The sequence below is a fragment of the Ceratosolen solmsi genome, unplaced genomic scaffold (genome assembly GCF_000503995.2).
Source record: "Ceratosolen solmsi marchali unplaced genomic scaffold, CerSol_1.0 scaffold30, whole genome shotgun sequence".
Lineage (NCBI taxonomy): Eukaryota > Metazoa > Arthropoda > Insecta > Hymenoptera > Agaonidae > Ceratosolen > Ceratosolen solmsi.
This window is the reverse complement of record NW_011948421.1, coordinates 4,913,007-4,929,962: the sequence shown is the minus strand read 5'-3', so window position 1 is coordinate 4,929,962 and position 16,956 is coordinate 4,913,007. Positions and strand designations below refer to the sequence as shown.

General features: G+C 23.9%; 1 protein-coding gene across 1 annotated transcript in view; it reads right to left on the bottom strand.

The window, feature by feature from the left end:
* The window catches only part of otp (orthopedia homeobox), a 51,570-nt gene extending 43,601 nt beyond the window's left edge, over window positions 1–7,969 (bottom strand). Inside the window, exons 1-2 of the mRNA XM_011498581.1 lie at window positions 7,924–7,969; window positions 372–512 (exon numbers count right to left, since the gene is read on the bottom strand). Coding sequence (XP_011496883.1) covers window positions 372–512; window positions 7,924–7,969 — 187 coding nt within the window. The remainder of the gene's footprint in view (window positions 1–371; window positions 513–7,923) is intronic.
* Window positions 7,970–16,956: the final 8,987 nt, after the last annotated feature.

Genomic DNA, 16,956 nt, shown 5'->3' with positions numbered 1-16,956 from the left:
ATACAATTAAAGATTTGAAATTGTATTCAAGTTTTCAAATATCAATACATATCGAATATTCAATTCAAACAATACTATCCACTGGATTTTCTGAAAAATATATACTGTTTAAAACTAAATAAAAGTATTCAAAATCTGATTATATTCTGTAGTATCATAATATATAAGACCTAAATACTTTTTAAATATTAATCATAGTGATAGAATTTATACTTATAATATAATTTATAATAAAAACTTCTTTCATAATAAAATCTATAAAAACTTATAAGCCAAATTGACTTACAAGAATTTATTTACAATACAAATCCATTTACAAGCAAAATTTCAGATATGAATAAAAATATAATAAAAGATGTAATTAAACAAACCTGCACCTGGCATCGTCATGATTAATTCTTGAGGAAGCGTTAGACCTCCGCCGGCGGATAGGCCACTGCCTAAATTTACTCCCAAAACGCCGTCCAATTTATCGTGACGCTTAACGTCTTGGGCATGAAGGTCTTTTGCTCCTATACGTGAAAAAGAATCTAATTGTGTATTCATAATTAAATCAGGTGCCATTGAATAAATTGAAACCTTAAAAATGTTTATTCGTAATTTTTAATGAACTACACTATGCTTCAATGAAAAAAAAAATTAAAAATATTTTTTCCGCTTTTTCATTACACAGAGTGTGTATGTACGCACCCGCGCACACAGGCGCACATTCATACACAAACATACACACATACACACAATCGCAGACACACGTATGTTACATTCAATAAATTAATATACTTTTTTAGGTAGAGATATTCATAAATAGATAATATAAATAAAATATATATATTAGATATTTTTGTTTAATCTAATATTAATAAAAAATAATAAACCCAAAAATAATATTATACCTCCATTATTAAATTAAACATCTTTTTTTGTAAATATTTATCTGATTAATTTATTATCAGTAATTATAATTTGAAAATTTTATTGATTGTAAAAAACAGAATTTTGTTCATAGATTTAATTGTAATTAATTATATTATAATGAATTATTATTAATGACTTATTGCATAAGTTTCTAAAATTAATTCTTTTATTTAAAATAAATAAATATTTATTTATGAAGCATATTAGTCCTTTGAAATATTAAAATACATACTTTTGAAAGTAAATACATCTAATTAATATTTAAAAGAAATAAAAGAATTCATTTTTTATTTAATTATAAGCCATAATTATATATTTATTACTTCGAATATTGATCATTGTTTCAGATCGATAAATAAGATACTTTAATACTTCACAATATTTATATAAATATTCTATAATATTTGAATGGCATTTTTAAAAAGTTTTTTGTAAGTATTCTGAAATCAAAGTTAATGAAATAACGGTCTATCAATTACTAATATTATTTGAAAACAGTGAAAATTAATTTTATTTATATTAATTACGCTACTTAAATTTAAATTATAGTAGACTTGAATAACTAATGTTAGTAAGAATTAAACATTAATATTTATTGTACTGTTTAATATATCTAATTTTTCACATACTAACATTAAATATGCATCGAATAAAATTTCGTTATACCACTGAAGAAAAACAACATGTTCCTTGTATTAATAGTAATGAATTAAGTAATAAAAAGAAGAATAAATGAAGAATAGAAGAATGTCTGGTCCTTATTCTTAAATAATAATAAAAATATTTTTTGAATACTGGCACTTTCAAAAATTAAAACTAATTATGTGAATTTGAATATCTTTATTGCTTCCGTAATTCCTATGCATCATTTGATTTTTCATGGGATGATGCAAGTTTATTCATATTTTTTATAAATTATTTTATCGAAAATAGAATGAAATTTTAAGGAAACTTAATTTGTATACCAAATTAATTATCTTTTATCTATAATTTATAAAATTAATGTTGCAATAACATATATAACATTTACTTCCACAAAATCATTTTTCAACTATCATTAATATATTCTAACTATTATTAAGATAATGCGAAATATACTTTTTAATCAGATTGTAGCTATGCAAGATTAATACTTAATACCATAGAAATGCGCTAAATTCGGAAAAAATACTTTACTATACATTCCATTAATCTAAACAGGATAAACACGAAAAAAATGAGAAATGATGATCACTGCCCTATACAGTATTGAAATCTATACTATTTTGAGATTGTAGATAAGAAAATTTCGGAAATAAAATAATTTGAACGGATCTCCACTCCACCGCGGAGATGAATTTTTCCGTCGCATACTACGCGCGTACGCGGACTCACAGCTCGTCAATCCACTTGGTTCATTTCTCGCACGCATACTTTACATTTGTATAGGAGCAGAAGCTCAAGGGAGGTAAGAGACGAAGTGGTGAGCTCTTGTCGCTTACTTAGCACTGAAGTGTGAGAATCGTCACCGGCTTCTCTCCGGACTGTCAGCTACAGCTTCTAAGCGAACAAACAGATGCTCGCGCGCACTCCTCTCGTGGGTGTGCGATATGCTTAATGTTCTTGAAGAAAAAAGGTGAGAGTCGAAAAGGAACATCAGAATAAAAAAACGGAGATACTATTGAGAGAACATTTTACTTTTTGTGTGAGCTGATCCATCTTAACATAGTGATGAAGAATCTTCTACGTCATAATTATTTTTTAATTCTTGTCAATTCTGCATATTTTAATATCAAATTCAGACAAGATTTTCAATTTTAATAAATAAAAAATGATGAAGTTTCAAATTATAAAGGCTAAGCTACAGCATTTGTGCTCTATAATTCCAAGAATTAACTTATTAATAATAATACTTGATTTTTATATTAACATTTATTGAATATACTTTATTTAGATTAATCTCTGATGATTTTGATTCTACTTAAACTATTAAATATTGTAAAAAATATTTGTATTCATACGAAATAAGAATTCAAATTTACCTCCAATATTTAGAATTATAAAGTACAATTATATATTATAATGTATGATTAATTTTGAATATAAGTAATTTATGCTTTTAACTTAATAATAAACTAAATATGAAATTAATAGTAATTATTTATGTATAAATTTATTTTAACATGCTACATTTAATATTTTCATATATTGGATTAAAGAGTTTTTGATATAATATTTGTTTAAATAAAAGAATATTGCTTTAGTTGTAATACTTCCAATGCATCCAAATGTTTAAGGTATGGATTATATGATATATTAATCCAAACCAAAATTTATAAAAATCATATTTTATATAAATTCATATTTAATGTTAATAATTTTAAAGTACAACAATTTTACAACGAATATAATTAAATACATAGTAATTAAAAATGCTTTCTATTCATTAAATTATAATTCTGCTATTTATAAATTCATAAAATTTAAAATCATAATTATGCTTTCGTTAAGAAAGGCGTATAATATACGATGTAAATTAATATTAACTGGAAGTATTGTTTACTCAAATTCTATTGACAAATTTCTATAAATTTAAATAACAGGTTTATTTACATATTACTTCAAAAGTATTTAAAACAAATATATAATTTAATATATATTTGACATAAGATCACTGTAATATATAACATTTAATTATAAAAAGCAATTGCAAATCATAGTGTGTGATTGTATAAAAAATTTGAACTGTTTAATTATAACTATATTGAAATTGGCAAAACCATTAGATTTATCTGAAATGAAAACGAAAAAGCTAACGACAATCAATAGAAGATAAATTTAGTTGGTTGGCTTGTTCAAATGAAGTAACTCCTTTAAAAAAATTGAATCTTTTATGTATGCATAGGTATAAAATTATAAAAGGTATAAAATCCATTGTATAAAATCTTATTTTTAATAATATATACTTCAATGTATTTTGTAAGTTGTCAAAATAATACATAAAAAATTCAAAGGGATAAATCATATTGATAAATAATTTTTTTTTTTACAGATGGTAACAATTTAATAATATATTTTTATTTAAATTTATTATAAATTGTACTTTTAATTTATATTACTGTTACACTTTAAAATAAATAATTTTGAAAACTTTAATAATTGAAAGCATTTTATTATTATTATTATTATTATTATTATTATATATATATATATAAATAAAATAATTAATAATGTCAATTTTGTACTTAATTTTTTATTTATGTTTTACTAAATAAAAATTTATTAATTTAAATTATAAACTGTTAATTTTATACAATATTTATAATTTCAAATTGTACGGTAAAAATGTAATAAATGTCTAGAAATAATAAATAAAAAAAAATATAAATAAATGAATAATTGTGTTTTATATATTAATAAATGTAAGAGAAATTGATAGTATATCAAAAATCAATAACTAAATATTAAATAACTAAATATTAAATTGTGAAAATATTTTAAACTAACATTATTGATGTAAATATTAAAAAAATCGATAATAATATATATTAAGACAATTAAGATTTATAGAAAAATAGCTTTCTACTTTGAGATATCTGTATGAATTTCATAGTTACGAACTTTGCACTCAATTGCAAGATTTCTTGCATTCGTACATGTTTTCCTTATACTATAAAATAAAACGCACCAGTACGTAAAAGTGGATAGTACATTTCTAAAGTCTCTTATCGTCTCAATATAAAACTCTTATAAAAAAAGGTAAAAAAGCTGAAGCAAACTCGTATACGACATAAGCACGTAGAGTGTCAAATAGGTTGACCATCAGCACCTCGCATACATATTAAACTTCACTCTTCAATGAACACCACGCGTTACTGACACATCGCTGGCATCCCATGAATGGATTTTTACAACCGAATAGTAGTTTTCTTGGTATATTTCTCAATTTTACTCTCTCTCTGTCTTCCTCCCTCCAACTGGTCTCTTTATAGAATTTCTTCTTCTTTTTTTTAATTTTTATCGTAGACCGCATGACTTTCGTATAAGCAGAATGTAATTAAATATAGATATTAGTAATGAAATAAATTAGTAAACGTATACTTATGGAAATTGATTATTCATATTTTTTATAATCAGGGTAAATAATAGAAAATGAGTGAGACGGAGGAGGGAATAACCCGACTTTATTCTTTTTTTCTATATTGCGGTGTATTTATGGCAGGCACCTTTCATAGTTCCAAAAGCCTCAAAAAATGTGAATAGATAAAAAAAAAGAGCTTCAAGTATCGAGTAACTTTGTAGATTTCTCAAATTTATAAGGCTGGTATTGTATTTTTTTATATTTATTGTTTTCGAACAAATAAATTTTATTTTAAACACAAATGGATTATGTATTTTTTTTTATATGATTATTTAAGTGTATATGTTATTAAAATTGAAAATGTTATTTTAATATATATTCAGATATTCCGATGTAAATTCTCCATAAAATTTTACGCTACATATATAATTTCTAATTTGTATATTATTTTTGTAAAACATTATAGAAAATTAAAATATGTGCATATATTGCAGAATAACTTTGAAAGATCTAACTAAACATATATTTTATCAAAATTCATTCATTTTCCTTCGATACTTGTATTAATTATATGATTACGTAGCTCAAATTTTCATTACATAAAATAATTATATTAATTGAAATAAAAAAATTTATATTAAAAAATAAATAAATAATTATGTTAATTCGGAAAAACTTATTTAAATATCGGTCATGTGTATTTGAATAGTCTTTTTACAACTAAAAAAATGTGATTATAGAAAATTAGATCAATTACTTGTACGTTTACCTATTAACTTTTTAAAATTAATTAAAAGTAATTACAAATGCTAAAAGCTGACATTTTGCATATAATTTAAAAAATTTCATAAAATTGAAAATAATAAATATCTCTTAAAAAAGTCTTACATTATTAAATTAAATTTACATTATTTTATTTACAAACAATAACTATACTTCTTTATAATAAATTTCAGCAACAAATAAATTGAATTGCAGCAAATACTACTATTACTATGAATATTGTTTAATACTAAATGATCTTATTATCAAAGTAGTAATCATACTATTAATTCTTATAATATTATACTTATAATCAAAGTACTAAAAATAATATTAAATAAATTTATTATTATAGATTAAAATAACGATTATAATTAATATATTTATCTAAAAAATACATCGACAGAATAAATGTTAAAACTGACAATTCATTCAACAAAAATTGTATCTTCATATTCAAAATTTACTTTCATAATTAATATACAATAAATATAATCATAAAAAAAAAGTTGTATAAAAATTTTTATGGGTCATACATCATAATCACAATCAAACTAATTCGATCCAAAGTTTTAAAATTTTATAAGTATTAAAATATATATTTTTTTTAATTAAATAATATATATATATATATATATATTTATATTACATATATATTATAAAAATAATTATGTTTTTACTTATTTACAAAAATATAATAATATTTTCAAAAATATTGAAGGAAAAGATAAGAAATATATTTTTATTGATATTTTATTTATCACAGATCGTATTTTGTATCTGTATATTTTTATTAATATAAAGAAAATAATAAAAACGGTACTCATTAATAATATTCGAAATATGCTGATAATAATTACATATAATTTTATTATAATACTGTAAAATTTTTTTGTACGTCGATGTATTAAAAATCATTACCTAGTTTTCATATTTTAATTTTTAAAGTATGTTATACCTATTCAGTGAATGTGCAATACGATGGAACAGTGTAAAAATATTTTGTTTTTGTTTTAAAACGTAGTATTTTTTCTCTATTAATGAAAGAATTTCATTTTTCAAGAGCAAGTATTTTTTTATTTGTATTGAAAAAATATTGTTTCATAAATTAAGCAAATTAAGTCCGTATGCATATCATTCTATATCTGCGTATAATATTGCACGCTCATTACAATGATTATAATTTTTAATTATTTTTAGAAGATAATTATATTCATATTCCTTAAAGTAATTCAGTATATAAATTTTATTTTAATTAGAGCTATGATAATTATTCATGTTTTCATTATCTTTCTTGTGCTTAAAAATCTTGCCCGATATTTATTTAAAAATCTCGAATAATAAAATGGATACCTACAGTTTAAGTTAATAGTCACAATTAATAAAAACTTTTTTTTTTAAATGATACATGATTAGATTAAGAAGAATGAAAAATTTTATATTTAAGAATTGGATAATTTTATTATTATTTCCTATTTTTAAGTTTTATAAGAAATTTTACCAACGATATGAACATACTACACTAAATCAATTAACTAATCAATGATACATATATAATAAATTTTTATGATAAAGTCTTTGAAGCTAAATATAGTTTTAATTGTATAGTAAATAAAGTGTTTGTATTCATAATTCGATATAAGGAAATTATAAATTCGATTCCCACATATATATTTATATTTTATGTATATCGCTGCTAGATTAATTTATGAATAGCTACAAAATTATATTCGACTTGTTTGAATTTTTCGAGAAGTGTTGAAAATTACCTAGCTAATCTATTACCATTAGTCAATGAATTTTTAGAATCCTAATGAATGACAAACTTAGTTTTACACAATATTTTTAGATCAACGACTATTATTTCTGTAACATTGTATTGTCATACATTAAATTTCAATTGAAGAATATATACAATAAAATAATAACGAATAAATAATGTTTGAATATGATTGAGTTTTAATGGATTTTTTTATTTTGAGGCACAACTGCATTTAATTAAAAAAATTATGTGCCTACATCATCCATTTATAACGGTTCATTCTAAACGATGATAAGGGCATCTACAAGCTTAAAACTACCTGTTACGATAAACAAAATCGACTTAATACATACGCAATCCAATGAAAGTATTTCGGCATAATAAAAATATCGCGACTAAATTAAATTTAGCATTATATCCTTACCTGAAATACTGTGAATAGAGCCGCCGGCGGAGATATTATTGAGCATGCCTCCGCGGGGCCGCGACGGCGCCAAAAGCACTGATTCGTTTGTCACCACCTCCAAAATTCTTCAGTTTTCCAGCTCTGCTGTATCTAAGCAGACAGCCAATGAAAGAGAAATAGCAGCCGTTTAATTGAGCCACTTTCAGTAAGTTTTCAACGATACCAATCACTGTATACTATGTCTTATAGGCGAGTGGCCGTTTATCTTACTATATTAATCCAAATTTCACGAATCACGAAAGACGTCGGGATCAGAAGCACATTATTCTTTATTATCTCATAATCATCTTATCCACAGCCGCTTTTTTTAATTTGTTCTCTTCAGTACATGTTGATATTGAAAGTTTCGGGAACTTGACGCTCGACACCCATGCCCTACGATGGCAAACAGCAAACTGTTCGCTTTGTATCCGCCGCCATATACGATGCCCCTCCACCGTTACTGTTGCTCAGCCTTCTACTCTCTCTCTCTCTCTCTCTCTCTCTCTCTCTCTCTCTCTCTATCTATCTATCTATCTATCTATCTATCTATCTATCTATCTACCTATCTATCTATTTATCTATTTATCTATCTATCTCTATCTCTATCTCTACCTCCCTCTCTCTCACCCCCTCCCACCCTCAAAAGAATTGCACCTTCGTGGGCGTGATATTAAATCACTCCTACGCTTGCCCATATAACGTATAGCGTATGCGCGCTCGAAACTATCGTACACTTTTATACGTATAACGTGACTATTTACGTATATACATGTATGCTTCCACTGATGAACGCATGAATGCACGCATATAGTTTTTTGTATTGCATTTTTAAAAAAATGTGGATGGAAGAATCACTGAGTTAAAAAATGATAGGTAGATATATGTATTTTATAGTAGATACATATATCGTATACCTAAAAAAATAGCTAAATAGAGAATGACAGATAGAGACAGAGGCAGAGACGGACATATGTAGAGAGAGAGAGAATTAAATGTGAGTGCAAGGAACTGAAAAAGATAGAGGGAGAGATCGAAAGAGTAAAAAGCAGATTAAAAAATATTTTATTCGGTATGTACAATTTTGAATAGGTATTGAGGGGTTGCTCATTTTATTTATATGGGAGCATATGCAGCTATAGTACTGTGTCTACCTGTCAATGTCATAAATTACGAAAAGAATAATAAATATTAGTCATTGTGAATATTATTAGACTCCGCCTAAAATAAGCAGACACTAAAATCTATGAGATGTATATAAGGAATTTAACAAATTTTAATAAATTGTTCTATATAGTCTCATTTAAACAATCACTATCTGAAAATAAAAGAAGCTATAAAATATGTTACACAATCTTATGACAGAATTAAAATTATATTATTCATTATAAGTGGTTTATAAAAAAAAAGAATTCTTAAAATTATAAATGACTATTCGACTCTGTGTCATAATTAATAGCAATTAATTTATATGGTATAAAAATTCAATCTATATAATATAAGATTTATGTGGTTATAAGATTTATATGGTAGTTTGTTTTATATTATATATATATATATATATATATATATATATATATATATATATATATTTGGTATAAAAATTCAACTTTGAATTTTAATTTGATAGTAAAGAAAAATAAGGTTTTCTTTATAAGCTGTAGCATTACTTATTTTTAAATTATATGATTGATATAGTTCATTGATATACTATTTTTCAATGAAATATTCTATAAACTCATATATTATACTTATAATATATTTTTTAAATTATATACTGTTATATAATCTATAAGCATAAAATGTTTAATCATTAATGTACATTAGTATATCTATTGTTATTAAAGAATTAATTTTATTTATTAAAGTATTAATGATCAATACGTATTTGTTTATATTAAATTGAGAATTATTTATTTGTGCAAAATTACAAATAATTAAATAATTCGATTCTGTCACATTAATCAATATGCAGTGAAATAATGAATATATTATATATTTTGAAATATGTATTAAAAAGACTGAATGTACGTAAAATCATATAAAAATTTGTAATTAATCCGAAAATAATTTCATATTGAACTGTGTAAAAAAATAATTTAATAATTTTTTTCATTAAACTCAATGACGTTTTTTATATTGCTTTGTTTTGCTTTTAATGTGTTATACAAAGATTGAAGAAGCAATAGTCTATTAATATTAGATCCGGCGAATACGAAGGGTGTAGTAGTATAATCATCCAGATTCTAATATTTTCTGGTGAGTTAAAACATTAACTTAATTTTTTTAATAATGTTGACTTCTGTTGTCAAACAAGCTTCCTCAATTTAATTAATTTCTAAACTAAATTTTGGAATAAATTGTAAAATTGGCTACTAAATGTTCAAAAAACTATTTCCCTGTTATCATACGAAATAAAATATTTCATTGAGTCACTTTCTCTATTCCACTCTACGATAATTTTTATTTAACATTAATGTTTTCCCTCTAATTTTGATTCATATAAAAAATGAATATATATCTTTATATTTGAGCATATTATTTTATTTATTAATTTTCCATTTATCACATATGCCAATATAATGCGATAATTTTTTTCTTTAACAGTTTATGAAATATTAATAATGAGCTTCAGTAAAGCCAAGTGATTTCATTTGGTTATAAACAATCGAAGTCGATAAATTTAATTTCTTTATAATTTTTAGTGAATATATTTGCTGATTTACATAAATCAACACCTTTATTTTATTTTTATCAGTTTCAACTAGCCTTTCTAAACACACAGATACATCTTTAATATCAAACTTTTAAAGAAAAACTATGTAAATAAGCTTTCATGCTAGCGTTTTAAGATGCCTTCGTTATAAATTTTGGATAAATGTTTTTTTGTTCAGATGGAATTATCATTTAAGTAATAAAAAGGAGAATACATCACGAATGATCCATTTTATTTTAAATACGTAATATGCCTCGAGAAAAAAAATTACCAAAATCGGAATATATATTTAGTAAATAACAATAATATAATGAAAAATTAAATTAATTAGTTAAATATAGACGTAATAGAACCGAAAAAATTAATTTATTAATTAAATTCTTGAAATTACTGGAATTATTTATGTTTCCACATTTGTATTTTGGAAAAATAAATCAATTCTTATTCAACTATTGTCTTATGAATATTGAAATATTACAGATTGAAAAGTTGATTAAAACAAGATAACATTTTTAACTCAAACACTTCGATTTTCAAATCCAAAATTATTAAATCTCCTTTATGTTATTTTAATTTTTCTTTTAATTGAAAAAAATACCCACACAATGAATTTGTCAACCATGTTTGTAACCCTAAGAAGAACAAATATGCTGTCATCATAGAATACAACATTATAAGGCCATTTTCATTTAAATAATTATCACATTGTCGAAAATTATAATATAAATAGATCTCTGCAATTGTCGTATATCTTAGCAAGCACCCTGTGCATCTCGTTTCTTTCGTCTTCCTCCCTATTATTGCGGTCCACTGTTTCTCCTGTTCACCCGCGACAGCGGTTCAACCTGCGCGCGACGGTCTGCTAGTCGTGACTAAGGAGGCGTGTCCTTTCATGTTGCTCATAGACCAATGAGGGCGTAGCCCAGCCTCCGCTACTCGTCCCCTTACTCTGCTCTACCCCCACCATTCAATCGACGAGTCCCCTTGCAGGCTTGCCGAGATTTATTGAAATTTTATTTTTATGGTTGTCGGCGGCTCGGCTTCCAGAAGAGAAAATGTGCGGTAGTGAGAGAAAACGGAAAGAAAGAATGAAAGAAAAGAACGGAAAATGCTTTTTTTCAACATGATATCGTAGAGAGAGGGAGAGAGAGAGAGAGAGAGAGAGAGAGAGAGACAGACAGAGAGAAAGGTTACATCGAAAAAGAAGATGAACCCATCGCGGCTCTGAGTATACGTTTTCCGTAGGTCTCACTCTCACCACCCCCCTCTCTCTCAGGCACATTGTGTTTCACCCGCTTTGCTGTTTGTTGCGATCTCTTTTTCATCTCTCCAACGATGTAGAGTTCTACCGTCCTCTTAATTTAATATAACTCGCTGTTGGTGCTACTTCTTCTTTGTCTTCTGCTAGATCATTCTCGTCAATTTTTTCTTTTTTTATTGTTATCTTTTCTTGTCGAATTTCGTTTTATATTTATTCTTAAAATTGAACATGATTTTAAGTTTCTTTTTACTAAATTGTCTTTAATTTTCACTTTTTTTTCTTTTTATTCAATTAAACTTTCATTATACATTATAGATATTTTAATATTTTCAACCAAGAAGGAAAAAATTAATTTTTTTTGTACATAAATAAAATTTACAGAGCAAATAAATACATAAGAATAATACTGTATAAAATATTTTTCAATTGCAAGATTTTATTATTATAGTCAAATGCATGATCATCCATCTAATAAGCAAGCATTTAATATGTAAGATGAAGTTCCATTGGTAGATGTTAAATGCATTGTGAGTTAGTTAAAAGAAGAAACCTAATTATAAAGAAAACAAATCTTCAATAATATAAGAGCTATTTAATTACTTTACCATTATTAATTATCTTTCATAATTTTATAGTTTCTTAACATACTATTCTTGTCACACACTATGCACTATGACACAATACACTGACATGCCATTCTTGAAATACAATTTTACAATTTTATAAAAACGAATAAAATTTCACTTTAATTTTCTCAAAATTCTAAATGAATTTGATAATAAAAATTTGTATACATTACTTAAAAACAAAACAAAATTTTCTTGCTAATTTAAAATTAACGTCAATACATTGACAAATCAATTAAACATAATAATTTTATATTAGCATCCATATATTTATTCTGATTTCACATATCAGAATACGTAAATTTAATTATACTATAAACAAAAACAATAAAGTTCATTTCAGCTGGTCTACACAACTAAATCTCGATCTCACGGCGTATAAATGTAATCTAACAATAATATGTTACACCTTGTCGTGAAAACCCATGGATCAATGTCGCCTCCTACTTATAATAACGTGTACGTATCATGCATACCTACATCCTGCCAAAACATCATCGATTTGTAACAATGGATTTCGAGCAACGCGTATTCGCTTTATCAATCGTGGGGCAGCTTATAGTATGAGCTTTTACATCGTCATCATGCATTAATCAACTTTGATACAATTAGCAGATAGGCGCGTATAGCTTGCAACCATTACATTGGCGTGTGTGCATTGATAAATCTCTTTTTGGGCTTTAGACGGTGTGACGAAGATCAGCTAGAATGAAGTTCGTACCAATCCACGTATGCGTGCTGGCATATGCATTGTACTATTACAGTCTGATTGAATTACTCTTCGCTAGCACATGTCATAGATTCATTTGCATGAATTATTATTTGTACGATGAAATCATACCAAAATATATATTATTTATTACAATTTCATAGTTTACATTTTTATAAATGTTAAATAAACGTATTGAAAAGTATAAAATGAAGAAATTATTTGTGTAAGCTTTTAATAGGAAGGTTAGAGGATATAGTATATAAAGGAAAACACATAATTATAATTATTTTATTGATAGTTTTGTGATAGCTTATAGTGATAGAAATTTGTAGTATTGATATAAGTGTGTATTAAGCTTGCGTACTCAATGAGAAAAATAATATTTTTTATTTTTGTTTTTTTTGGAAAAAAATAATCATCAAAGCATGAATAGTAATCAAATGTAAATGTGAATTATTTTTAATATTATATATATTTCCTAATTAAATGTTGATTCATTTTAATAATAGCGCAATTAAGAATTAGTTATAATAAAAATTAGTGTTTCTAACAACTTATAATAAATCTAGTTATAATAAAAAAAGTGTTTCTAACAAAGTTTTAGATGTAACTATCAAAATATCTTTTAATAAAATGATCTTGCATGGTAAAAATTGCAATAGGATTGAAGATAATCAAGATTCTTTTAAATATAACATTTTCAAGTATGAAAAATATATAACAATTTATTTGAAAGCAACGTACATAGTTACATGTAAAGCTTATAATAATTGAAATTGCTAATGCATGTAATAATATTAGTAATACATTATTAATAAGTTAATTACAGAAATATTTTATTATTAATGTTCATCAGACAATTTTTATTATACACCAACATATCAAGCGAATTAATTTTCAACTGATATGAAAATCCTTGTAATTTAAACCATAAAAATAATATAGGTTTCCCATTATATTCATATTAAATTCTGAGTTACTTGAATCTTTTAATTAAATGTGGATTGCGATAGGACGTCTTACAATGTAAAATCTGCAGTTACCTGAAAGGCTTAAAAAATTATTATTTAAAATAAAGTAACTACGAAAACCACTATAAATAAAATGAAATAGCACAAAAATTGCAAGAAGAGATGAGACAAATTATTCATTTTTTTTTTTAATTTCTTGATAATCCCAACTATTAATATCAAATTTTTAAATGTCATAAATTTTTTATCGTAGATATTACGACATCTACAGTTCATTGAATTTAATTTATTTTGATTCTTCTTTCATAGGTTTTTTACTCACTTTTCACTTTGATATTCTAGCGCTGTCCAATAACTTATTCTAGGTAGTACTATTTTTTAAAATATTTACCAAAATAAAAAATAAATAAACAAATAATTTTAAGCGTATTTACATGCCCACAAATGATTATATTAATTTTAATTTACGAAAAAATAGTTTAATGATAGAATTGCAAATTGAAATATACTTGCAGTGCAATAATAATTTAATGAAATAATTCATTTTGTAAGAAATTGATTATCATTTTTCATAATTAAATTATAGACTTTGCTATATTATTATGAAATGTATTATTTTAATTTTAGAATATATTTATTATTAGATCACAATTAGAATGCTTGTAATATTTAAGTAGTAAATTCTCAATTTTTAATTTTAGACTCAGCCTAGTTCCTGTCTTTATACTAATTAACAATTTTATTTTAATTTTTATTCAATTTTAATTCAGGCTAGCTACTGCAATAAAATATTTAAGTAGCACGCTTACATTAAATTAATTTTAAAACGAAATTTTGTTTAAATGTCTATGATTTAATAAAGATGTTACAGCCTTATTATATTATTGGAAGTCATTTATTTATTATCTCAGTTTTTTATTATCTCAGATATTACAATCTTTGTAAATTAAGCAGTATGGGTACAGCAGCCTAATATAATCGGTTCATGTATTCTCAAAAGGGGAAAGTGAAATGGTGACGAGTGAGGTAGATCCAAATTATATCGTGTGAGTGATAACTAACTTCTTGCAAAGAAAAGTAACTATCAGTTTAAATTTAGTAAGTTTATAAAAATGAATATGATTTCATAAATAATATGGTTGAAAGTAGCTTCTATAAAGATTTATGAAAATATCAAAATAAAGTAGTTTAAAACGAAGTGTCTATGTAAAGAAAAATGTGTCTATGTAAAGAAATTATTAACTATAATATTAAAATAATTCTAAAACAGTATTAAAAGATAATATTAATATTATTCAAATTGATTTTTGATTAAAGTAATAATATTGTAATATTGTAATGTAATATTTTATTATTAAATATAATGTAACAATACCATAATTATGCATATTGATTTACATACATAAAATTGGTATGGTAAAATAATGTGAAACAATTGATTTTATTTCATCAAGTCACTGATATATATCATGTAAATTATTATCAACTTTGGAAAAAGAAAATTGATGGCAATGTCAATATCTTGTAAAATCTGATTAAATCAGTATTATATAATATATTCTCATTTTGTATCATAATAGAAAATACTTTTATATTTATATTATTGTATATTAAATTGTACTATAAACCATTAGTTAATAAAAATATCAATATTTTAATAATATAAATATTTTAATACTAATAATATTTTCTATATTATTCAAGTATTATTCAATAACTACTACTATTTTTGTGATCAAATTTTGCGAAAAGATATTATTATTTTAAATCTTTTGTGAATGTACTTGATGAACATATATAAAAGTTTAAATTTAGGGTTCACATAATAAATTGTTCACACTCTCTAACTATCACTTAAAACTTAAAACAAATAGTGTATGTTAGTATAATTTTTTATTATTATTTTTTTTTTTATATATATCTACAACCGAACGTTATAACATTATCGAGATTTTAATTGTCTAAAAGTTTTTTATAAAAATATATACGGAATAATAATTACAAGTAAATAATTATCAATAAATCATTTTTAATTTTCACATTAAAAATAAAATGAATATATACTTTAAAAAATATTATCGTCATTTCGGAATGAATTATCATAACATTATATATACAAATTGATATTATTGATATATATATATATATATATATATATATACAATTACAAATATATGCAGATTGATATACATTAATGTAAATTTAGATATAAAAGAATATAGAAGATTGACTTCTTACGGAAGTAGGTAAAATAATGGGTCATTAAAAATGTCCATTTTAATATGAGAAAAACAATGAATTGTTCGTTGGAGTTAAATAAAAATTTTATAGTGTTCAAAATTTGCAATTGATTTGTTTCATGAATTTTTAGTATTTCATTAACAAAAAATATACGTATAGAAATATAAATAAAAATTAAATAATCGATGTAGCCCATGTATACTTAAAGATATATGTAATTATAAAAGTCAATTCAAATTCATTTTCAACGTCAAGGATACTATATTCTCATTATATATTAACAGTAATAGTACATATTATAGTAATACGTGAATTAAATCACATTTATTAAATGACATATCTTATAATACTTTCATTAATTTTAATTTTAATTATAACATTATAATTACAATATTAATAGTAGGCTAGAATATATACTGTTTTATTTCTAACCCATTATTTACCTTAATAAATTAAAACTTTAAAAACATATATATATATATAAA